The 24,717-nt window shown below is 51.2% G+C and overlaps 1 protein-coding gene across 1 annotated transcript; it reads left to right on the forward strand.

Annotated features, from left to right (window-relative positions):
- Window positions 1-1,233: 1,233 nt before the first annotated feature.
- RAMP3 (receptor activity modifying protein 3) lies at window positions 1,234-23,826 on the forward strand. Its single transcript, XM_035253348.3, has 3 exons — window positions 1,234-1,314; window positions 16,881-17,013; window positions 22,743-23,826. The coding sequence occupies exons 1-3, from the start codon at window positions 1,257-1,259 to the stop codon at window positions 22,996-22,998; spliced, it is 447 nt and encodes a 148-aa protein (XP_035109239.1). The 5' UTR covers window positions 1,234-1,256; the 3' UTR covers window positions 22,999-23,826.
- Window positions 23,827-24,717: the final 891 nt, after the last annotated feature.

Raw genomic sequence — 24,717 nt, forward strand, 5'->3', positions numbered from 1 at the left:
GGCCCGTCTACGTGGGAACCTGGGCTTGTGCCCCAGCCTCAGGCCAGCATGTGCACCTGGGGTGGTGAGTGGGGCCTGGGGGGCAGAGAGGTGCCTCTAGCTGAGTCTCAGAAGTTCTGACCAGAGACAATTTTGAAGACACTGTCAAGTGTCCATGGGAGCCGGGGCCTGTGCTAGGGGCTAAGGGTGACAGAGGCGACCCATCTGGCTAAGTGACCTGTGGCTGGAGAAACTGAGGCCCTCCCTCCCCTCAGGGACCCCAACACTCTTCGAGGCCAGGACTTTGGGGGGTGTCAGATAGTCTCCTGCCCCTCGGTTTGCTTGTGGCTTCGTCCTTTGTGTGTGATGTGTCTCTCTGTGTGCAGTTGCCACACCCTTGTCTCTTCTCACACACACTGTCTCCCAGGCTCACAGTCACAAACACACCTCATCTCAGATCTACAAACTCACATATGCCACACACACCATACATCACATACTCCATGCACACACACGCACCTACACATACACCCCACATGCACACCACACTCACAGCCACATACTCCATGAGCGCGCACACACACACACACACACACACACACACACCCCAGCCTCCTTCAGCACTTTTCCTGACCCTTGGAGACCTGGCTTCTAGATGTGTCTCTTCTCAAAGGTCCCCTCCCTGCCCGGAGTGTGGCTTTGTACTCTGGCCTACTTTCGGCCAGGGCACACCCACCCCCAGGTCCACCTTCCTCCAGTCTACCCCCAGTAGCCCCCAGCCCATCATCAGCCCGTGCTTCACCCTCACCTTAGCTCTCTCCCCGGTCTATCCCCACACTCTGTCCCACAGCCTGGACGGAAGTTCCCCAAGTCCCTCCAGCCTGCACCCCAGCCCGCCATCAGTCGGGCCCCACCCTCACCCCAGCTCACCTCCCAGCCTGCCCCTACAGTCTGCCCCCAAAACGCTCCTTTGCAGCTCAGCAACCCTGACCCACTCTCAGAGCCCATCAGCCCGTCCCCTACCTTACCCCAGCTTATCCCCAGCTCGTAACCCAGCCCCCGCCTAGATTCCAGCCCAGACTCCAGCCCTGCTCCGTCCCACCCCGCTGCATCCCACTTCTGAAGGCGTCCGGGCACCGCCAGAGGCGCGCGGCCTGGCGGGGCGCGGCCTGGGGGGCGGACCCCCTGAGGCCCCGCCCCATCCCGCCCCATCCCGGCCTCCCCCCAAGCCGCTCCCCTAGCTGGACCGAGCCTGACCCAGCCGCGGCCGGCCAGCCATGGAGACGCGAGCGCGGTGGCGCCCGCAACTTCTCCCGCTGCTGCTGCTGCTCTGCGGTAAGGGGGCGTCGGCCCGCACCGGGTGCGCCCCCAACCCCCGGGGTCGACAGGACTCGCGTGGACCGGCACCTTCCCGCACCTGCGCCGCGCTCCTTCCCTTGCTCCGGAGCTGGGGAGGCGCGCGCAGTGACCCTGGAGGGGTCCCCAGACTCTGCAGGAGGGTTCTACTCGGGAGGAGCTGGGGGCGAAGGACTCCGGCGGGCAAGGGAGGCACAGGGACTCTTTTGCCGGCGGGGTCAGGCAGCCCCCGCTCCTCCTAGTTGTGATGTCCCTCACACCCCTGTTCTGGGGTGGCCTCAGGGTGGGTGAGCGGGGGCGGACCAGGTCTGGATCCTTTCCCCCATCCCACAAGATGGACTGCGTGTGAGGTAGTGAGCTCCCTGTCCTGGCATTGAGTGCGTGCCCACCACTCACAGGGGCGCGGGCGGGTGGACTCCGGACTGGGTAGCTGGTCACCCCAGCGGAGCCCTTCAGTGTGTGGACACCTGTGTGTGTCCTGGAGCTGGCTGAGAGGGAAAGCTGGGAGACGCTCTCAGCCTTCCTCCGCAAGAAATCAGGACTCTGGGGAGAACTGTTGCTCACAAAATGGGAATAGATTAAACTAAAAGCTTGTTTTGAAGTATCTTAACTAAAGAAATTATCCAAGAAAAAGAAAGGGAGGGAGGGAGGGGGAGAGAGAGAGAGAGAGGGAGAGAGCGAGCGAGAGAGATAGGGGGAGAAAGAGAGAGAGAGAGAGAGAGAGAGAGAGAGAGAGAGAGAGAGAGAGAGTGTGTGTGTGTAAGGGCTGTTGGGGAAGAGCGCTTGCTGAGGGCTGGGCTGGGGTCCGCTAAGCGGTGATTGAGCCTGGCCAATTCTGGGGGGACGTTGGAGATGGAGGGCTCTGGCCTGGTGGTCCCCAGTCTTCCTGGCTGTAAGATGCACAATTGGGCCTGTTTTGATGATTTTGCCTTTGGTAAGGGAGATGGGAAAGGGTGGACCAAACTCAGCAGTCGTTTTCCTTCCATTGAGGAGGTCTTGGTGTGCGGAACCTTAGTGCGTGGCTTCATTTTGTGCCCCAGGGCTGGAGCCTAGGCTGTGGTGGAATTTGTGTTGAAGTGCAAAGGTGCATGCTGATTTGGGATTTCAGCAAGCTTCCAGTGAGAGCCCCTCAGGGGGAGATCTTTGTCCCTACAGTGGAAGGAAGGGCCTCTGAATTCTTTCTGGGAGAAGCTGAGGCTCTCCTGATTGCCTCCAGTATGGAATTGAGCAGGACCACAGACTTCCGCTTGCACAGAACCTCCCCTCTTAACAATCCTGTCTCTTGTGGACCCGGTTCTGAGGGCCACTTCTTTGTCTTGTCATGTTCGCCCTGACTGTCCCCCTCCAATGGGACATGGGTTCCTGCTCCCTGGACAGAATGGAGACCAGGTCCAGCTTCTCAGGAGACCCTCCCAGTGTTCGCCCGGCTAGAGAGATTCAGAGAGAGCTAAAACTTGCTCATGGTCACTGGCTGATGTCAGAGGTGGGATTGGAGTTCACATCTGCCCTGGATGCTGCTGTACCTGGAAGAAGGAGCAGGTTGTGTTCCTCTTGAGTGAGGACTGGCTCTGGCAGGCCAGCAGGGAGGGTGCTGGCCTCTGGGGCTTCTTTGAGAATTCCAAGCCTTTTCCCAGAAAGCATTTGATGCTGTGGGGCCATAGGGGTGTGAAGTCCAGCAGGTGGCTACTCAGCAGGGAGCTTTGCTGTGGTGCCCAGCCCTTGACTGGACTCTTCTGGTCTGGGTGAAAATCCTGATCGTGATCCCAAGATTCTAAGGCACTCACTGGCCCTTAGCCTCAGTTTCCCAACTGCAATGTAGATATAATAATAGCAACCTGTAGAGGGCGCTGAGACCGTCAGTTTGATTCCGTTCAGTTTCTTCCCTGTTGCCTTGTGCTGGGCATCATGAGATTGTGGGGGCGGGGGGGAGGGTTCATGCTTAAACAAGGGGAGGGATGGGAAGGCACCCACCAGTAACCGCAGTGGGTCTCATGAGGCTTACTCACAGCACCCCAAGATGGAGCACCGTAGTGTGTGTGTGTGCCTGTGTGTGCAAGTGTGTGAACATGGTACCACCTTTGTTATCATGAGTGAAAGTAATGATGTCCTGCTACCCTGTTACCTGTGGTCACACCGATTCTGCTGAATCAAGTGGGCCCACGGGCCGTGGTTGGATAGCAGTAACTCTGGTGAAGTAAAGACTTGAAGGTCAGCCGGGCGCCGTGGCTCATACCTGTAATCCCAGCACTTTGGGAGGCCAAGGCGGGTGGCTCACGAGGTCAGGAGTTCGAGACCAGCCTAGCCAACATGGTGAAACTCTGTCTCTACTAAAAGTATAAAAATTAGCTGGGCGTGGTGGTGGCCATCTGTAATCCCAGCTACTTGGGAGGCCGAGGCAGGAGAATTGCTTGAACCTGGGAGGCAGAGGTTGCAATGAGCAGAGATTATGCCATTGCACTCCAGCCTGGGCAACAAGAGCAAGACTCTGTCTCAAAAAAAAAAGACTTGAAGGTGGTGATTGACCAAGAAGAGGCCCATAGAGTTTTCGTGCTGGAGGTGTCTTGGAGGTTATGTGACCTTACTCTTCATGCTGTGGGTAAGGAAACAGAAGTCTGGAGGGTACAGAAGGAGTTGCCCAGCCACAGAGACCGCAGAACCGCCCAGAATCCACAGCCTCCCAAGGTCAACTGACCATGGCCCACTGCAGCCACCAGCCAGTCTGGTTGATGCTCTGTTTCTGTCAAGGAGGGGGAGAGTACCTGTATTTCATTTCCAAATGACTGGCCACAAAAGCCCTTTCTCAAGGAAATGCGTCTGTTTGGCTGTTTATCATCTCTCTGCGTCTGGAAGTCCCTGAGACAAAAGAAACACAGGCCGGCATGTTCTTTGTTTCCCCATGAAACCAACCAAAATGGATTTCTATTTTGATTCAGTTCCTGCGACCTTTACTAATGCAGCCAGTAGCGTGATTGGTAATGGCCTGCTTTTGTGGTGTTGCCAGGAATCTGTCTTTACACCACTGTTCTAACATTGGGCGGGTTGTCAGGTTTTGCTGGGAGCCTCTCAAGCCTGGTGCACATTAGAAATGAGCTCCCAGGGCTGGTGCTGGCACAGGCATCGTCATAGCACCTCCACAGGCAGAGAAGTTATCCCCTGAGGATGGCACATGGTCTTCAAAGGCACATTCACAATCTGCCTGGGCCAGGCCCTTGCGATGGGGCATGTGGAGGTTCCAGGGTACATAGAGATTTGGGGCATGCATAGATTCAGGGAGGGGCATGTTGCCAGGGACCCTTCCTTCTCTTTAGATAGCTGCGCCACCTGGGTTGGTGTTCATAGGGCCTTGGGGAGGGGCTGGGCGATGTCCCGGCACTGGGGGTGGTGGGGAGTTGGTGCTCTGTTTGCCTGGCTCAGTGTGGGAGATTGGGCTCAGGGAGAATGATAGTTGTCTGTGGATGACGGATATTTACCAGGACTGTGTTTCAGAGCATCATGATTTTTGTTTTTTTGAGACGGACTTTCACCCTTGTTGCCCAGGCTGGAGTGCAATGGCTCCATCTCGGCTCACCACAACCTCCACCTCCCAGGTTCAACTGATTCTCCTGCCTCAGCCTCTTGAGTAGCTGGGATTACAAAATTAGCCACCATGCCCAGCTAATTTTGAATTTTTTAGTAGAGATGGGGTTTCTCCATGTTGGTCAGGCTGGTCTGGAACTCTCAACCTCAGGTGAGCCTGCTTGGCCTCCCAATGTGCTGGGATTACAGGCGTGAGCCACCGCGCTGGGCAGAACATCATGGTTAATTTGAAAATGCGGCAGACCCAGGCCCTGCTTAGGGAGGTGGGCTGTAGGAACAGCCACAGCTTGGGCTGGCTGCGGCAAACACCTCCAAGGAACAGGCTGGGGAGGAGAAGGCAGCGGTTCAGATTTGTTCTGACTTCCAGGATGAGGAGGAAGGAAGGAGAGGAGAGGAGAGGAGAGGAAACAGGGGAGGGGAAGAGGGTAAAGAGGGAGAGGGGAAGGAGGAAGAGAGGAAGAAGGGGAAGGAGGAGGAGGTGGAGGAGGAGGAACTGGGCTGGGTCTTGGTGGTCTGATAGGTGGCAGAGCAGGCTGAGGAGGGACCAGGCCAAGGGGTCCAGGTTCAGACCTAGGGGTTCAGGTGGGCCAGGCTGCAGGCGTGGGCACTGGCCAGGAGGGACAGGGTGGGACTAGCCTGATTCGTGCCCATTGGGATGGTGGGCGGAGCTCAGGAGACCCCCACCAAGGGTGCTGAGAGAATCTGTCCGGGAATGGCGCCAAGCCCGGGGATGAAGACGGGGCTGGGTGTAGAGAGCAGCTAGGCAAACCTTCAGAGCCCACGGCAGGGGCAACTTTAGGGTGGGGACTGCCGTAGTCCTCATCTGCCTCCATTGCAGTCCCTGGGGCTTGCACCCCTTGGTCACTTATGCCAGAGCTGTCTCCCCGCCTGCAGGCAGGGGCAGTTGAGCAGAGTTGCAGAGGGAGGTCTTGGGAGAGCCACTTTCTTCTGGGACTTCATCTCCCCATCTCTAAACTGAGGGAGGTGGTGAGGGAGGAATGATGCTTTTTGGGCCCTTCCCAGGATCGAGGCCGACCTGTACTCCAGAATCTAATGCAGGGCCCAGGCTTGGCAGAGAAGGAAAGGAAGGCAGCAGCTGGGGACCGGGGCCAAGTAGAGCACTTCAGCAAGGAGCCCTCAGGGCAAGGAGCCTTGGATGAAGCCCTGCTTGGCAGAGCAAGGGTGGGAATTGGGGTGAGGGTGTCAGCCTGAGGCAATGGTGACATGCCACCTGGAGACAGCTCTGTGGGCAGGTGACCTGGCTCTGAACCTTGACTCCCCTGCCGTGTCTAATTGAGCAGGCAGCTGACCTGCCCTACCACAGGGTTTCAGCCTTTAAGTGCCTGCCCGGTCTGGCTGTTGTAGGGCTCGGTGGGTTGGGCCACACTTAGAGCAGGGCATTTCAGGAGGACTGGTCAATACTGAGGGGCGTGGAGAGCTGGGCTGAAGGGAAAGAGAAATGGGGGGATGGTCTGCCAGGTAGGTGCCACTGGTTCCGTTTCTGGATGGGGACATTGAGGCTCAGAGGAGCAAGTGAGTGAGTGTCAGTGTGCAGGGCAGAGCTGAGGTGAGCACCTGGAGCCTCCTGGCTCCTGCTTGCTGCTCTCCCATCCCCCGCCCGTGCTCCTTGGAGTGTTTCCTCGGAACTGCAGGAGGGGCTTGCCTGGAGCTTGCAGAGATCAGTGCTCCGGCCCCCAAGCCTGTTGGACTGGAATCTACATTGCTGGAGGTCTTCAGGTGATGGCCTGCGTATCTGAGTGGAGACACATGGCTTTCCATCTCTCAGTCTCAGCCTTGACCCCACGTCAGAATCACTTGGGGGTTTTAACAAACATGAATCTGGCTTCACACCCCAGAGGCTCCCATGCAATAGGCCTGGGCTGTGGCCGGGGTGAGCCTAGTGTGCAGTTGACTCTGCTGGTCTGTTCTACCTTCGGTAGCTGCCCTGAAAGATGACAGTGCGCAGAGGAGCTAGGGATAGAGCCCCCAAGCCTGAGGCTTTCAGCGTGGGTTCATGAATGATGGCCCTCACCAGCCTCATAGAAGAATGGCTTCACTTTTGAGTCTTTTATTACTTATTGGCTCCTCTAAAGCACTTCAGAGTCTAGAGCTGTGTTAAAATAGAACCTGGGGTCAACAGCCTGAGACACACAGAAGTGGGAGCTGCTGGCATCCAGGAAGGAGGCTGTGGTGAGGGGGACAGTCTGATTGTGGAGGAGGAGGGGCAGGTGCTGCCAGCAGCCAGAGGGTGCTGGAGCAGCAGCTCATGAGTGGGACAAGCTGGAGCCTGGGGGCAGCAGTGGTGGGGATATGAAGTTGGGGCCCAGTGGAGACTAACCTTGAGAGAGGTTTTGTAGGTGCACAATTATTAACCTATGAAAACACACAGAATCAGAATCACTGTTTTTTACAAATGGGGAGACAAAGGCCCAGAAAGGTGAACGGCCCTGCTTGGAGTCACACAGCAAATCAGGAACTCAATGGGTTGAGGGCTCTGCCTTCTGGCTCTGTGCCAGCGGAGCATCTGGAGGGTGGCATGGTCAAGCTTCAGAAGGACATGGACCTCCCTTCTTGCAGTGAGGGAACAGGCTTCTCTTGCAGGGACGCCAGCTCCGGTCCTGGCTGGTGCTTGCCCAGGACTCCAGGATGTGAAGACTCAGAGGACCTATGTGGGCTAAGTGGGAGAATACCGTGGCTGAAAACCCACTTCTGTCTTTCTGTTAGACTTTAAATAAACTCCGAAGACCTGTGCATGCTGCTTCAACCTTGCCCTAGGCCTACCTTTCCAAAGTCACTTCTTCTTCTCTTTACCCCAACAATGGTGTGCACCCTGCCTGTGCACACACAGTATGCCCAGCTCCGCTGTCCTCCCGCCTGTGTCCTGGACACCTCTGTTCATGTTTTCTATTAGCTTTTTGATTTTTATCTGTTTGTTCTGTAAATTATTGAGAGAGGAGTATTCTCTAACTGCTGGCTGGGTGCAGTGGCTCATGCCTGTAATTCCAGCACTTTGGGAGGCCAAGGTGGGAGGATCTTTGGAGCCCAGCCTGGGCAATATGAGATCTTGTCTTTACAAATAACTAAAAAAAAAAAAAAAATTAGCTGAGTGTGGTGGCACGTGCCTGTGTTCCCAGCTACTCAGGAGGCTGGGGTGGGAGGATTGCTAACGCCCAGGCAGTGGAGGCTGCAGTGAGCCATGATCACACCCCTGTACTCCAGTCTTGGTGACAGAGTGAGACCCTGTCTCAAAAGAAAAAGAAAGGAATTCTCCAATTGTAATTGTGGATTTGTCATTTTCTTCTTGTAGCTCTGTTTTTGCCATGTGTGTTTTGACACTGTTATTAGGTGCATAAATATTTAGGATTCTTGATGAATCGAGTCCTTTATTGTATAGAAAAGACCCTCTTTAGTAATATTTTTTGCTCTGAAACACACTTTGTCTGATGTTAATATAGCCACTCTATCTTTCTTTTGATTAGTGGTGCCAAGATGTGTCTTCTCCCACTCTTTCATTTTGAACCTATTTGAGTCTTTTCATTTAAAGTTGGGTTCTTGTTAGCAGCCTACTGTGGGGCCTTCCTTTTTGTTCTCATCTGACAATCTTTGCTTCTTAGTTGAAGTGCTTAGATCATTTACTTTCAATTTGATTATGGATATGGTTGGATTTAAATCTACCATTGTATCATTAATTCTCTCCCTCCCTTTTCTCCTTTTCTGCCTTCTTTTGGACTTAGTATTTATTGTTATTACTCCATTTCTCCTCTCTCTTGCCCTTCTCCTCCTCCATCATTGCTAATTGGATGTAATTTTTTTTTTGGTTACACCAGTGGTTGCTTCAGGGTTTGTGGTATACATCTTTGACTTATGAACCTGTCTTCATGTGACATTACGCCGATTCATGGATAGCCTAAGAACCTGCCATTTCTCCTTTCCTGAACTTTATGCCATTGTTGTCATACGTTTTACCTGAACCAAAGTTATAAATCTCACAACACATGATTATTATCTTTTATAGAATTTAAATATTGAGAAAAATTCTATACATTTACTTCCATAGGTAAAATTTCTGGTGTCCTCCATCCCATTGCATAGGTCCATATTGGCTTCTGACAGCTTTCCTTGTCCCTGAAGGACATCCTAAACATTACTTATAGTCTGGGTGTATGGGTGATATTTCCTTTCACCTTTTGTATGTTTGAAAAAGTTTCTATTATGCCTTAAGAAGCCAGCATTACTGAGATGTAATTCGCACACCACCCAGTTCACCCACTTAAAGTGTACATCAGTGTTTTTTAGTACACTCACAGAATTTTGCAACCATCACTGTAATCAATTATAGAACATTGTTGTCGCCACAGAAATAAATCCCCTACCCATTAGCAGTCCCTCCCCATTTTCTCCAAACCCCCTGAGCCTTAGGGAATCACTGATATGTTTACTCTCTCTGGATTTGCTTATCCTGCACATTTCATGTAAATGGCATCGTACACTATGTGGGATTTTGTGACTGGCTTCTCTCACAGCAGAATGTTTTTAAGGTTCATTTATGTTGCAGTATGTATTAGTACCTCACTGTTTTATGTACAAATAATACTCTACGGCATGGATATGCCACATTCCAGCCACTCAACTGGTGATGGTCATGGTTTCCTCCTCTGGCTATTATAAATGATGCAGCTATGAACCTTCTGGTAAAAATGTTTGTGTGAACATGTGCAGTATAAATTTAGGAATGGAACTGTGGAGTCATATGGTAACTCTGTGTTTACCATTTTGAGAAACTGCTAGACTCGTTTCCAACGTGGCTGCTTTATTTTACATTCCAATCAGCAGTGGTACTTAAACTTTCCAGTTTCTGCATGTCCTCACCAACACTTTTTTTTTTTTGAGCTAGGGCCTCACTCTGTTGCCCAGGCTGGAGTGCAGTGGTGCAATCATAGCTCATTGCAACCCTGAACTCAAGCCAACCTCCCACTTCAACCTCTTAAGTGGCTGGGGTTACACGCCTGTGCCATCGCGTCTGACCGCCGTTTTGATGATAGCCATTCTGGTGGGTGTGAGTGGAATCTGAGTGTGGTTTGATTTGCATTTCCCTGACACTTAACGATGTTGATTGTCTTTTCATGTGCCTATTGAGCATTTGGATATATTTTTGTAGAAATGTCTATTCAGATCCTTTGTCCATTTTTAATTGGTTTAGTTCTCCCTTTGTTTTGGAGTTGTAAGGAGTCTTTCTGTAACCTGGATACAAGTCTTTTATCAGATATATGACTTGCATATATTTTCTTTCATTCTGTGGGCTGTCTTTTCACTTTCTTGGTACTATCCTTTGAAGTACAGAAGTTTTAAAATTTGATGTGTGTAATTCATCTATTTTTCTTTTGTTTCTTGGGCTTTTGGTGTCATGTTTAAGAAGGCTTTTTCTCACACAAAGGCACAAAGATTTTCTCCTGTATTTTTCTAAAAGTTTTATTTATTTATATATTTAATTAAAAAATGAATTTATTATACTTTAAGTTCTGGGGTACATGTGCAGACCATGCAGGTTTATTAGATAGGTATATATCTAACCCTGGTTTATTTTTCAAGACAGAGGCTCACTTTGTTGCCCAGGCTGCAGTGCAGTGGTGCAATCTCGGCTCACTGCAACCTCTGCCTCCCAGGTTCAAGCGATTCTTGTGCCTCAGCCTCCCAAGCAGCCGGGCATTCTAAGAGTTTTATAATTTAGCTCTGCATGTAGGTCTGTGATCCATTTTGAGTTAATTTTTGTGTTTGAGGTGAGAAGGGTCTGACTCTATTCTTTTGCAAGTGTATATCCAGTTGTCCCAGTACCTCTGGTTGAAAAAGAGTATTATTTCCCTAGTGAATCGTCTTGGTACCTTTGTAGAAAATCAATTTATCGTAAGTGTGAGAGTGTATTCCAGGACTCTGAATTCTATTTCATTCGTCTATTTATCCAACCTTATGCCAGCACCATGCTGTTTTGATTACTGTTGCCATGTTGTAAGTTGTAAGACTGGGATGTGTAAGTCCTACAACTTTGTTCTTTTTCATGATTGTTTTGGCTATTTTGTGTCCCTTGCTTTCCCATAGAAACTCTTGAATCAGTTTATCAATTACTGCGACGGGCCAGCTGCGGTTCTGATAGGGATTGCATTGAGTTTGTATATCACTTTAGGTAGTACTGACATCTTAACAACAATTAGTGTTCCAATGTGTTAACATATGATGTCTTTCTATTTAGGTAGGTCTTTTAAAATTTCTTTCAACAGGCTGGGCGCAGTGGCTCACACCTGTAATCCCAGAACTTTGGGAGGCCGAGGTGGGCGGATCACCTGAGGTCAGGAGTTTAAGACCAGCTTGGCCAACATGGAGAAACCCTCTCACTAAAGATACAAAAATTAGCCGATGTGGTATTGGGTGCCTGTAATCCTGATTACTTGGGAGGCTGAGGCATGAACCCCTTGAACCGGGGAGGTGGATGTTGCAGTGAGCCGAGATGGTACCACTGCACTCCAACCTGGGTGACAGAGTGAGACTCTGCCTCGAAAAATGAAATATTTTATACTTTTCAGAGTACAAGTTTTGTCCTTTTTAATTATACTTCTTTACTAAGAATTTTATTCTTTTTGATTATGTTGGAATTGTTTTCTTTGTTTCCTTTTTGGATCATTCATTGCTAGTGCACAGAAATACAACATATTTTTGTGTGTTGATTTTGTACACTGTGACTTTGCTGAGTTAGTCTGTTAGCGGTAACAGTCTCTCTCTCTCACTGTGTGGGGCTGCATGTTGATTCTTTTAGATTTTCTACATATAAAATTATGTCATCTGTGAATAGAGATAGTTTTACTTCTTTCTTTCTAATTTGGATGCCTTTTATTTCACTTCTTGCTTAATTGCTCTGGCTAGAACTTCGAGTGCTATGTTAAATAGAAGTGTTGAAACCAGGCATCCTTGTCTTATTCCTGATCTTAGAGGACTAGCTTTGACTTTTGTCATTGATTATGTGAACTCTGGGCTTTTCATATATGGTCATTATCATATTGAGGAAATTCCATTCCGTTCCATTCCTAATATATTGAGTGTCTTTTAATTATGAAAGGACATTGGATTTTGTCAAATGCTTTTTCTGCATCAATTGAGATGATCATGTTATCTCATTAATGAGATGTAGTACGCGAATGCATCATGTGATACATTAATGTGATGTAGTACGCGAATGCATCATGTGATACATTAATGTGATGTAGTACGCGAATGCATCATGTGATACATTAATGTGATGTAGTACGCGAATGCATCATGTGATACATTAATGTGATGTAGTACGCGAATGCATCATGTGATACATTAATGAGATGTATTACGCGAATGCATCATGTGATACATTAATGAGATGTATTACGTGAATGCATCATGTGATACATTAATGAGATGTAGTTCGCGAATGCATCATGTGATACATTAATGAGATGTAGTACGCGAATGCATCATGTGATACATTAATGTGATGTAGTACGCGAATGCATCATGTGATACATTAATGAGATGTAGTACGCGAATGCATCATGTGATACATTAATGTGATGTACGCGAATGCATCATGTGATACATTAATGAGATGTAGTACGCGAATGCATCATGTGATACATTAATGTGATGTAGTACGCGAATGCATCATGTGATACATTAATGTGATGTAGTACGCGAATGCATCATGTGATACATTAATGTGATGTAGTACGCGAATGCATCATGTGATACATTAATGTGATGTAGTACGCGAATGCATCATGTGATACATTAATGAGATGTAGTACGCGAATGCATCATGTGATACATTAATGTGATGTAGTACGCGAATGCATCATGTGATACATTAATGAGATGTAGTACGCGAATGCATCATGTGATACATTAATGTGATGTAGTACGCGAATGCATCATGTGATACATTAATGTGATGTAGTACGCGAATGCATCATGTGATACATTAATGTGATGTAGTACGCGAATGCATCATGTGATACATTAATGTGATGTAGTACGCGAATGCATCATGTGATACATTAATGTGATGTAGTACATGAATTGACTTTCTTATGTTGAGCCACTCTTGCATTCCTGAGATAAAACCTTCTTGGTCATGGTGTATCATCCTTTTTATATGTTGCTGGATTAAGTTTGCTAGTATCGAAGGTTTTTATATCTATATTCAGAAGCAATATTGGCCTATAGATTTCTTTTCTTATGATGTCTTTGTCTGGTTTTGCTGTCAAGATTATAATGGCTTCAGAGACCAAGTTCGAAAATAGGGAAGTGCTGCTTGTTCTGTTTTCTATAGGAATTTGTGAATCATTTATGTTAACTATTCTTTCAATGTTTTGTAGAATTTGCCAGAGAAGCCATCTACACCTTGGATTATCTTTGGGAGAAATTTTAAAATTACAAATTCAATCTCTTTCCTTACTATAGACCTATTCAGATTTTTGATGTCTTCTTGAACCAGTTTCAGTAGTTAATGTCTTTAATAGTTTCCTAGGGTCGTTGTAACAAAGTACCACAAGCTGGGTGGCTTAAAACCCATTCTGGAGGCCAGAAGAACCCAGGTGTTGGGCATTCCTTCCCAGCCTCTTCCAAACTTCTGGTGGCCCCAGGCATTCCTTGGCTTGTGGTAGCATCCCTCCCATCTCAGCCTCCATCTGTCGTCATTTCCCTATGTGTCTTCACAACATCTTCTTTCTCTGCATGTTTTTCTTTGGGTCCATATTTCTCCTTTTTTAGAATATACCAGTCATGTTGGATTAGGGTCTACCCACATGACCTAGTTTTAACTTGATTACCTCTGTAAAGAGCCTATTTCCAAGTAAGATCAGAATCTGAGCTGTACTAGGGATTAGGACTTTCACATATCTCTTTTAGCGGAGACATGATTCATTCCATAACAACGGCTTACTAGGAATTTGTCCATTTCATCAACATCATCTAATTTGTTGGCATACAGTAGTTCATGGTATTTGCATATAACCTTTTTTTCTCAAACACAGGTAGTGATGTAGTGATGTCCCCTCTTTCATCCCTGATTTAGCAATTTCAGTCTCTTTCTTTTCTTCCCAGTAAGTCTAGTTAAAGTTTTGTCAATTTGTTGATCTTTTAAAAGAATAAGCTTTTGGTTTTGCTGATTTTTTTCTATTTCGTAGTTCATTAATTTCTCCTTTAATTTATTCCTTTCTTCTGCTGTCTTTAGGCATAGTTTGATCTTCTTTTTCTGGTGTCTTAGGGTGGAAGTTTAGGTAATTTATTTGAGATCTTTCTTCTTTTTATTTTACTTATTTTTTCTAAGAGATAGATTCTGGAGTGCAGTGGTGTGATCATGGCTCATTTCGGCCTTGAACTCTTAGGCTCAAGTGATCCTCCCACCTCATTATCCCTAGTAGCTGCGATTATAGGTGTGCCACTATGCCTGGCTAATTAAAACATTTTTATTTTGTAGAGATGGAGGGTTTGCTGTGGTGCCCAGACCAGTCAAGAACTCCCAGCCGCAAGCCATCCCACCTGGGATTGTAAGAGTGAGACATCATGTCCAGCCTTTTAAAAAAATCTTAATATAAGTTTTTACAGCTAAAAATTTTCTCTAAGTGCTGTTTTAGCTGCACCCCTCTAAGCCTTGGTATATTGTGTCTTTTACTTTATTCATCTCAAAATCTTATTTAATTTCCCTTGTGAAATCTTCTTGGTGCATTGGTTATTTAGGAATATGTTGTTTATTTTCTACATATTTGTGAATTTCCCCAAATTCTTTCTGTCTTTGATTTCTTTCTTTTCTTTTTTTTTTTTTTTTTTGAGATGGAGTTTCACTGTGTTACCCAGGCTGGAGTAAAATGGTGTAATCTCAGCTCATTGCAGCCTCCACCTCCTGGGTTCAAGTGATTATCTTGCCACAGCCTCCCGAGTAGCTAGAACTACAGTTGTATACCACCGTGCCCAACTAATTTTTGTATTTTTAGTAGACATGGGGTTTTCCATGTTGGGGTGGTCTTGAACTCTGGATCTCAGGTGATCTGCCCGTCTTGGCCTCTCAAAGTACTGGGATTACAGGTGTAAGCCACCACGCCCAGCCTTATTTTTGATTTCTAATTTTATTCCATTGTGGTCAGAGGACATTATACGATCCTTTAAAATCTATTAAGGCTTTAACAAAGTCTCATGTCTTTTTTGATTTCTTTTTCTTTTTTAAAAAATTATTTTATTTATTATTATTCTTTTCTGAGATCAAGTCTTGCTGTGTCACCCAGGCTGTAGTGCAATGGGATGATCATAGCTCATTGTAGCCTCAAACTCCTGGGCTTGAGCAATCCTTCCACCTCAGCCTCCCAAAGTGATGGGATTACAGGTGTGGGATGCCAGGCCTGCATCCATTGTTTTTGACCACACCTTTAGGCATGGACTTCTTCTCTGTTCCAAATATAGTCAGTTCCTTCTGCAAGAGCTGCGGCTGGACTGTACTGGACTGTATCTTGGCTCACGTAACCTCCCCCTCCTGAGTTCAAGCGATTCTCATGTCTCAGCCTCCTTGGCAGACACAGAGGAAGGAGCTCTGCTTCTTGCAGCAGGTGGTCTGGGCCATGCCCCTTACCAGGTGAATGCCTCCTTCCTGCCCGCAGTGGACACCTGCAGCCCGGGCTGACCCACACCACGTGGCTTCTTCTTACCCATGCTCACTCCTTGCAGCCTTACCCTACTCACTCTTGCCACCCTCCTGTCTCTCAGTAGCTCCATTGTGGTCTTGGGGCCACTCACAGGGTGGTCTGCACAGTCACTTCCTCAGCCGTGGTCCAGGCCTCCTGCTGCAGTGGGTGGGCTGAGCATGCCAGTTCTCTTAACCCTTATCCGCTTCTTCATGGGATCTCCTATAGCCCGGCTTCGGCTGCCAGAACACAGATGACAAGGCTGCGTACACATGTGCACATGTATACACACACACACACACACACACACACACACTAAGACATAGATGGCAAGGCTGTGTACCTATACACACACGCATACACACCAAGACACAGGTAGCGGGGCTGTGCGTGCGCCTATGCACTCACACACATGCACACATACACACACCCAGGACGCATATGCCTGGGCTCTCTCTTGAGTATCTGATGAGTTCATGAGTGCCAAAGCAGAGGTCAGCTGAGGGGAGGTTAGGGGCAGGGAGGTCCTGTGATGTGGAAATGAGATGACCGTGGAGACAGGCCCTGAAGGACAGCGGGCACTGCTCCGTGGGACGGAGGATGTTCCCCATGGGGAAATGTGTGGAGCCAAGGCGTGAGGTGGAAGGGGATGGGATATTTCAGTGGGCAGAGGTTGGAAGGACAGTGGGGAAATCCTGGGACAAGCAGCTTGTGTCAGACCCTGAGAAGGTCCACCATTCCCAATGCTGGGAAAGTGAGTCTCTGCAGTGGCCTTAGCCCCCGGTTTCCCAGAATTGGAGGGGGCTTTGAGAGGGCCTGGTGGTCCTTACTGGCCCAGAGCCCTGTTCTGCCACCCCTGCAGGCATTGGGATGGTCCCCGGGTCTTAGAGTCCTCAGGATGCTCCCAGACCCCAGGAATCCTAAACTGGAGCTGGAGCCTCTTTTCCAGTCCTAATCTGCCCGGGACCCTCTCACTACTCCCCCAAGGAGTCTGGCCCAGGGTATCACTGCCGACTCCCTCCCTGTGTCACTGCCTGTGAGGCAGTGAAGTGAAAAGGTGGACTTGTCCTGTCTTGGGGACAGGTCCCTATGCGGGAACCTCCTTTCTGCACTGACAGGTAGGTCAGGGAGGAGGGTGGAGGATTCTGCTGAAAAGGTCTCAGGCTTGCAAACAGAGCCTTATTAGTAAGTCCTCAAGTTACGGCCCCTCAGGCCTCCCGTGTCCTGGCATCCCCAGTGTGAACCACAGTGGAATTCTCATGGCTGTCCCCTTTCCAGGTGGGTGTCCCAGAGCAGGCGGCTGCAACGAGACAGGCATGTTGGAGAGGCTGCCCCTGTGTGGGAAGGCTTTCGCAGACATGATGGGCAAGGTGGACGTCTGGAAGTGGTGCAACCTCTCCGAGTTCATCGTGTGAGTGCCACTGCTGGGCCTGGGATCTGCTTTGCCCACGGCGCTGCCCACTGCCTGACCACCACCCGAACATGGTGTGACCGCACTCGACCCAAGCCCTCACCCATGCCCCACCAATACCCCACCATAGACTGCAGCCCTTCCATGCGCTGCCCCATACTTTGCCCAAGGCTTCTCCATTATCACCCAACACTCTGTCCCTGTTTCCGGCCACCCCACCCACATCCTGCTAGCACATCACTCACAGCCCCGCCCAGGCCTTGCCCCCACCGTGGCATTTGTGCCCCCTCACCCACAGCACCTTCCCAGCTTCCTATCCCTCATTCTGCATCCTCATTCTAACGTTCTAGCAGTTCAGCGCTGCCTCTGCTTCTCCCTCTCTGTTATTTGGGAATCCTCCCCATGTCCGCTTTTCCTCCTGAACCATATTAGTGCCCTGCCCCGGGAGTGTCCAGTTCTGGGGTTCCCTGGCTTGGGGGTGCCCTGCCTTCGGGGTGCTCTGCCTGGAGGGTGCCCTGCCCTGGGACTGTCCAGTTTGGGGGTTCTCTGATCTGGGGGTGTCCTGCCTGGGGGATGCCTTGCCTGGAGGGTGTCCTGCCTCTCCTTAAAGCTGGAGCTGGGTGGACATTGTCATGTGTGTCTTTCTCACAGCACCAGTCACAGCTGGGTCTGTCCTCAGTGGTCAGAGGACTTGGAGGAATTGGGTCCCTCTGACTTATACAAGGTGCAGTTGCGGACAACACCACATAGTGGAGGGAGGGCCCCTTGTTCTAGAAACTTCCCAAGTTTTTATCTCCTTACCTCCTTGGAAATGGCTCTCGGCCTCACCGCCCTCTGGCTTTGCAGTCTTGTGCCCCCTGCTGGTGGCTGCTGGCAGACCCAAGCTGCGCTGGCCTGTTAGCCGGCACATGCATGCTAGCACCCCAGCCCCTGCCCTCTGAAGAGACACTGACCCTGGCCGTGTCCTGGAAACCCTCCCTGGCCCTGGCCATTCTGGTGGCCCAGCAGAAGCTGGCTCCTTGAGACTGCCACATCTGCAGCCCCACCACGTGGGGGAACTGCTTGCTGAACCAAGTGGAATGGAATTCTGAGTCTGCTGGGAAGGGGTGCTGGGATTCAGGAAGGGATTGTCAGGCTCCCCCTGGTCTCAGTGGGCCTGGACACAGGCCTGAAGTGGACCCACGGGTGGGGAAGACGTCAGGGAGGAGGAGGTCATAGCTTCATGGCTTCTGGTCTCACTCCTTTCTGTAACCTGCTAAAGCCTCAGTAAAGGGACTAAATAGGGATGTCCAGCCCTGGATCGGGAGGACAGGAATGGAGGCAACCCGAGGGGCATTTAGGAGTCAGCGAATGAGGGGACAAGAGCCGCTGACTGAGTGTCCTTGGTCAAGTAAGACCTGATACTGGAAAGGGGGAGCTGGGAACAGCCAGGTTGACACTGCAGAGGCCTCCCGAGACCCGGCCAGCAGCACGAGCTCCCAAGAGAGTGGCGAGAATGGCTGAGAAGCAGTGAGGTGTCCAGAGCCCTCCTCCACCCCAGCTGGACACTGGAGGTATATTCTTGGAGCTGGTGACACCAGGGTCTCAGACCTCCCCATGTAATTGAGAAGGTGGTCATGGTGTCCCAGAGAGGGAGGCTGGAGAAAGCAGCTGACATGCATTGTCTTTTGCCACTGGGTCCAGGAGGGTGGTCTCGGGCAGGATTGGAGCTGTTATTTCTGGAGGGGGAGACTAGCCAAGAAGAATGACCTAGAAGCAGTGATCCTCCCGCCCAGCCCCTGGAAGCTCTGGGGACAAGCCCCTCTGCAGGGTCCCAGTGTCTCATCAGCCCTCAGTCCCCACTCCCAGTCATGAGTGTCCAAGTAGTGTCCCTGGATATCTGATCTAAGGCTCTGAGCCTGAAGGACAGAGACCAGAGAGATGGAACCGAGCAACCTCGGGGGCCATGCACCAAGAAGAAAACTTCACACGTCATACCAGTATCTTCAGAGGGCAAACAACTATCTCTCATGCAATGAATGAGAAAGAGAAAGCCTTAGAAATGGAAGATGCAATAGAGGTGAAATGGAATAGAAAGATTGGAAGAGAGATGTTGAGAAAATCTCCCAGGAATAGGGGAGAGGGAGGGGGGGAGAGAGAAAGAGAGAGAGAGAGAGAGAGAGAGAGATGATTAGGAGGTCAGAGATCAGTCCAGGCGTAACACCAAGATAGTAGGAATTCTAGAAAGAGAACAGGAGAATAGAGGGATAAAGGTCCCTTGTCAGGAGCGAGGGTTTGCCCAGTGCTGGCACGAGGGAGGAAAATGTCCCACCTGAATATCTGATCTAAGCCTCTGAGCCTGAAAGACAGAGAACAGAGAGATGGAACCAAGCAACCCTGGGGCCATGCACGAAGAAAACTGCAAATGTCACTACCAGTATCTTCAGAAGGCAAACAACGATCAGAGCTGTGGAAACAAAGGAAAACTTCTGTACTTACCCAGAGGGAGGAAAAAAATGAGCTCCACATTGGAGATGAGGGGATCAGAAGCCTGCAGGCTCCCCCACGGCAGCCCTGGAAACTGAGGACCAGGGGATGCAAGGATTTGAGAATTTCAAAGGACTGTGGTTTCTCGACTAGTGCGCTATTCCCCGCCAATCTGTCCACTAAGTAGGGAGAAATGAAAACACTGTCAGACGTGTGGCACCTGCAGCGTCTGATTCCCACACACCTTTCTCAAGCTCTGGCGGCTGTGCGCCAAGGTATGGAGCAAACCATGACAAAGGAAGCTGTGAGATTTGGGGAGCAGAGCCAAGGCAGGAGATGGGAGCCCCAAGGAGGGTGGTGTCCCAGCATGGCAGCATGCACCAGGTGGAGGAGGCCTGGACCACGTGGAGGTCACCTGATGCTTATCTGACAAGATGACTGCCTGCCCATGCCCTGCAGCCCAGCTCTATTGAGAATGAAGGAAACCCCTCTCTTTCCCCTGAATTTTTTTGGTCCCTGCTGAAGCAGGGTGGACCTTGGTGAGTTTAAAGGAGAGGTGGCTTGTTCCCTTCAATAGGACTGGTTCACATAATGGCCCCATCAGGAGTCATGGCTGGGAAGATCCTATTCCCCAAACTCGCCCATGGCCTGCCTGTGGCTTTCCCTGGGGAGAGGTCTCATTGCCCCTTGGGGCAACCAAAGCGTGTCTTCTCCTGGGAACATCCCTCCAACAGCAGCAGTGGGCTCCTTCTTCGCCCAGTTAAGGAGATTGCTATGGGATTTCCAAATGCAGCATGCATTGCCTGAGAACACACTCTCAGGTGGTGACATGTAAAGCAAGGCGGGCAAAGCCCCCAGAAGTGGGTGCGGGGAGAGGGAGTCTGACTAGGGGGTTTGCCCAGCTTCCAGCCTGCTGGGCCCCTCTCCTTCCCATCCTGGGCTGTGGGTACATCTTCTTTAGGGAAGGTGCTCTGGTGAGCCGGACTGAAGCAGGAGTGGGGAGGCCCCAGGTTATCCAGGGGATGAATAAATCATAATTAGTTCCTGGTTTTCTAGAGAAGCACTGAGTGTGGGCATTTTTGCAGGTGACAAAAATGGAGGTTTTATGGATCCATAGAGATGGGTGCTGTGCTCAGCTCTGCCCCAAACCTAACAGCTGGGGTGGGCTCACCCCAAGACCTGCTCTGTGCCAGGCACTTGCTGGGGCACACAGACCTCAACTCATTTGGTTCTCTCAAAAACCTGACTGGCTAAGTGTTACTAAACCCACTTACAGACGAGGAAACTGTGGCCCAGGGAGGATAAATGACCTGGCCCACATCACAGAGATGGCGGGTGGCCGAGCTGGAGTTGGAGAGTCCCTGTTACGTTGACTCTGCATCCTGCGCCTGAAGCCACTGTCCACGCTGTCATCTGGGATTACCCCTGCCCCATGGGTTTCTCCACAGCTCTGGCTGTGAGTGGGGTTTGGGAACAGCAGGGGCATTTAGCCCTGTCTTACCTCCTCTTGGGACAGTTCTGGGGCTGCACATCACTCTTGTTGCCCTGTAGGCTCCCTGTCCACAGACGGTTTTCTCCAGGGTCTGTCTGGCTTGTTTCAGCCCTGGAGATGGGTTTTGGGGTGGCATTCCTGGATAGCAGTTCAGTGGAATGACTTTGGAGGCACAGAGGTTACTGCATGTGATTCTCATCACACTCACGGATCCTGGGAAATTCTGAAGGTGAAGGCTGTTGCAGGGTGTTGTTAGATGGCTTCCCAGCTCCTGGATCAGCTGGTGGGGGGGTTGGGGTTGGCAGCAACCACTGAATCTGGGGCCCTGTGGGAGAAGCAGGTCAGGGGAGTGAGGTCCATGGATCCAGCTGTTGAGGTGCCTCTAAAGCCTGGGCGTGTCCCAGGGGCTGCATCTGGCTGAGGCCCAGGAGAGCCAATAGCTCTGTAGTTGGATTTGAGGCTGTTCCTTTTGCTCTGGCTGTTCTCTGCTGGCACCACCTGGAAAGGCACAGGTGTATGTCTGACCTGCATTCCAGAGTTGGTGCTGAGAGCTAGACTTGGATCAGTCAGTCAGGAGCTGGCTCCCCAGACCCTGTCCGGAGCATGGGGTGGGAAGACCAGGAGAACCCTGGGTGGAGTGGGTCAGAAGTCCCTGTTCCCCACCCTTCCTGATGCTTTGGGAAATCTAGGCCCAGATGATGTTCCAGGCAGGAAGTAGCTCTTTCCTGTTGATGGGCCAGATCAGTGGCTCCCTCCTGGGACAGCACAGGAAGAACGAGATGAGCTACTTTCCCATGGGGAAGCCAAGGCAGGACCCTTCACCCTCCTGCATCTGTCCTTATGCAGCACAGACATGGGGAAGTGCTGGCCCTGGACAGAGCAGGTGGCATCTGGGTGGGAGTCCATCCAGCTTCATCTAGAACATTCTGGATGAGTGGCTGCCACTCTAGGCCTTGCAAACCCCAATGACAGGGAGGTCATCACCTCCACAGGCTGCCTGTTGGACCAGGTGGTGGTTGGGAAGTCCTTGATGCTGAGTTAACCTCGGGTCCTGGTGGCTGTAGCCCTTGGTCAGCATGAGGACTGTCCAGAGCCTGTGCTGGGCAAACATGGAACATCACGGTGGTTTGCTGAGTGCCCTTCCCATCTTTGATCTCATGGACAGGGGATCCACAGGAGGGGGCTCCATGTGTCCTGTTAGATGGGGCTGAAGGGGGCAACTTCTGAGCAGGAGATAGAGAGGCAGGGACTAGGGCTCACTGACTTCCACTTGTCCACCACCTGGCACATGAGGGCAGGCTGACTTGTGGGAGGTGGCTGGCCCCAGCCTCAGAGAGCCCCTCCTCCTCTTGTCCAGGCTCCAGTTCTGTAGACCTGCATCTCGGGCCTTTAGGATATCCTGAATGATGAAGGCTTTGCAGGTCCAAGAGGCTGTTATCCAGGCACCCTTTGGCCCTCTGGGCAGCCCTGGGTAGTGCTGGGAGGTCTGGGAGAGCTCAGCAGAGACCCTGGATCCTGGGAGCTCATGGCTTCAAAGGCAGCAAGTCATGGCCAGCGTGATGCAAATGTGGGTAGGGGACACAGGGAGTGAGTAGGTCATGGGCATAGATGACCCTGTGGCCAGGACAGGGCTTTTTCAAGGCTGGGCTGTGAGTAGGTGGCCAAGTGAGACAGGACCCAAACCACCCCACCCATCTTCCTGGTCTCAGGGTCAGGGCAGATGTGAGAGGGAATGGTGAGAGCCTGACTGTCACCCCCTCTGCTTTTGCAGGTACTATGAGAGTTTCACCAACTGCACTGAGATGGAGGCCAACATCGCGGGCTGCTACTGGCCCAATCCCCTGGCCCAGGGCTTTATCACCAGCATCCACAGGCAGTTCTTCTCCAACTGCACCATGGACAGGGTCCGCCTGGAGGACCCCCCAGACGAGATTCTCATTCCGCTGATTGTTATCCCCGTCCTTCTGACTGTCGCCATGGCTGGCCTGGTGGTGTGGCGCAGCAAACGCACCGACACACTGTTGTGAGGGTCCAGGTGAGACTGAGGGGTCACACCTGGAAGTCTGGAAGAAAGCTTCCTGGGATGGGAGAGTGGCTGGATGCCACCAATGCCCAGCCACTGTGGCCACACCCCACCCAGTCGTGGGCAGACCCCTCCCCTCCTGGGCTGACCTGCTCCCTCAAAGCCAGCCTGCTTCCTGGCTGGGGCTTAGGCTGTCCGCCCAAGCTCTTTGCTTGTTCTAGGGCCAGTGAAGGAAAATATAAGGCCAGAGCTTGTATGCTGGGCACAGAACCACCTGCTACATCCTGTGCTCTGCAGGCTGGGCCGGAGCCTCTGCCTGGAGGTTTCTATGCCATTTCTTAGCATAGAATCCAGCCTAGCTTTAGCCCCAGTCTGGGCCCTGCTTAGACTAGGTGTCCTGGCTTGACCCCATCTCTGGCTCCTGCCTTGGCTCCTGACCCAGCCCCAACCCCAGCCCCTGCCTACACCTAGGCAGAAAGACAGGCTCTTGGAAGACGTTCTGTGCTGTGAACTCCGAGCCTTCCTGGTGAGCAGACAACTGGAAAGGCCGGGAGGAGGAGGGACCAGCCAGAGGTTCCCCGGAGCCACACGTGGCCTGCAGAGTCTGTTCCATCATGATGCTGTGCCCACTATGGGCTGTGTGCATGACCAGAGGCTGGAGTGGGGGTGGGTCCAAGCCCCTCACCGGGGCTTGTTGTGTGGATGGTGCCTGGGCCTCTTTGCTACAGGGGCTCTTTTGTGGGTGAGGAGCCCTTTGCAATGGCATCCCATGAGCTTGTGGCCTCTATCTGCTGCCCTCTGTGTTTTATCTGAGTAAAGTCACCTTACTTCTGGAATTTCCTGTTTTATTTCATGTTACTCAGAGAGGTGGTGGGTCTCTTGGGACTGATGAGTCCCCTATATATATTGTACAGATAGGGAACAAGTGAGGTTCTGGAATCCCAGAATGTCAGTGCTTGGGGGGCTCAGAGAGTGTTACAATAGGAGAGGGCCTGGCCGCAGGAGGGACTTGCCTAGCTGCTCACAGCCCCCTGGGCACTTCCCACCCCTGACCCTGCGGTTTGAGGATGAACGGGAAGATTTCTCTCTCCTCCATTTTCCCTTTGGGGCTGCCTTGGGCTTGCTAGGACCCCTGCCTGGGTTTTCTGGGGACTGAGAGGCCCTGGCCAGGTCTGGCTGGGGGTAGATGCTGGTCCTGGAGGTCCCTAAAGCTTGTGGAGGGGCTTTATCTCCAGGCCTCTGACCAGGCTCTTGTCCAGGCTCCAGTTCTGTGGACCTGCATTTTTGCATGTGGGCTGTTGGATCCAGTGTCTTCTTGCTGTGAGTGGAGGCAGGCACGACCCTGGTAGTTCCTCTGCCTTTAGAGACCAAGCTCTGTCTCGATGCCCAGGCAGGCAGGTTCTGGCACTGGGGACCTGCATGGTGGATGCCACTGGACTGGACCAGAGGTCTGGGTGGGTGACCTGAGCCTGCCGCTATGCGGGGCACAGTGTAGGGGATAGAATCTGAGTCTACTCCATGTTGCTAGGGCAGCATCGGCTAGGCATGAAAGGTCGTAATCACCACCACCCGAGCCTTGGCCAGCCATCTCTGAGATGGGACACCATCTGCCCGACGAGATGCCCGTGTGGAGTCAGGGAGGTCAGTGTGCCTTCAGGTGTCAGGCCATCTGGCCTGCACATGATCAGACGTTTGAGGTGGTGGCTCTGTGTTCAATGGGTCT

This window comes from Callithrix jacchus, chromosome 11 (assembly GCF_049354715.1).
Source record: "Callithrix jacchus isolate 240 chromosome 11, calJac240_pri, whole genome shotgun sequence".
Classification (NCBI taxonomy): Eukaryota; Metazoa; Chordata; class Mammalia; order Primates; family Cebidae; genus Callithrix; species Callithrix jacchus.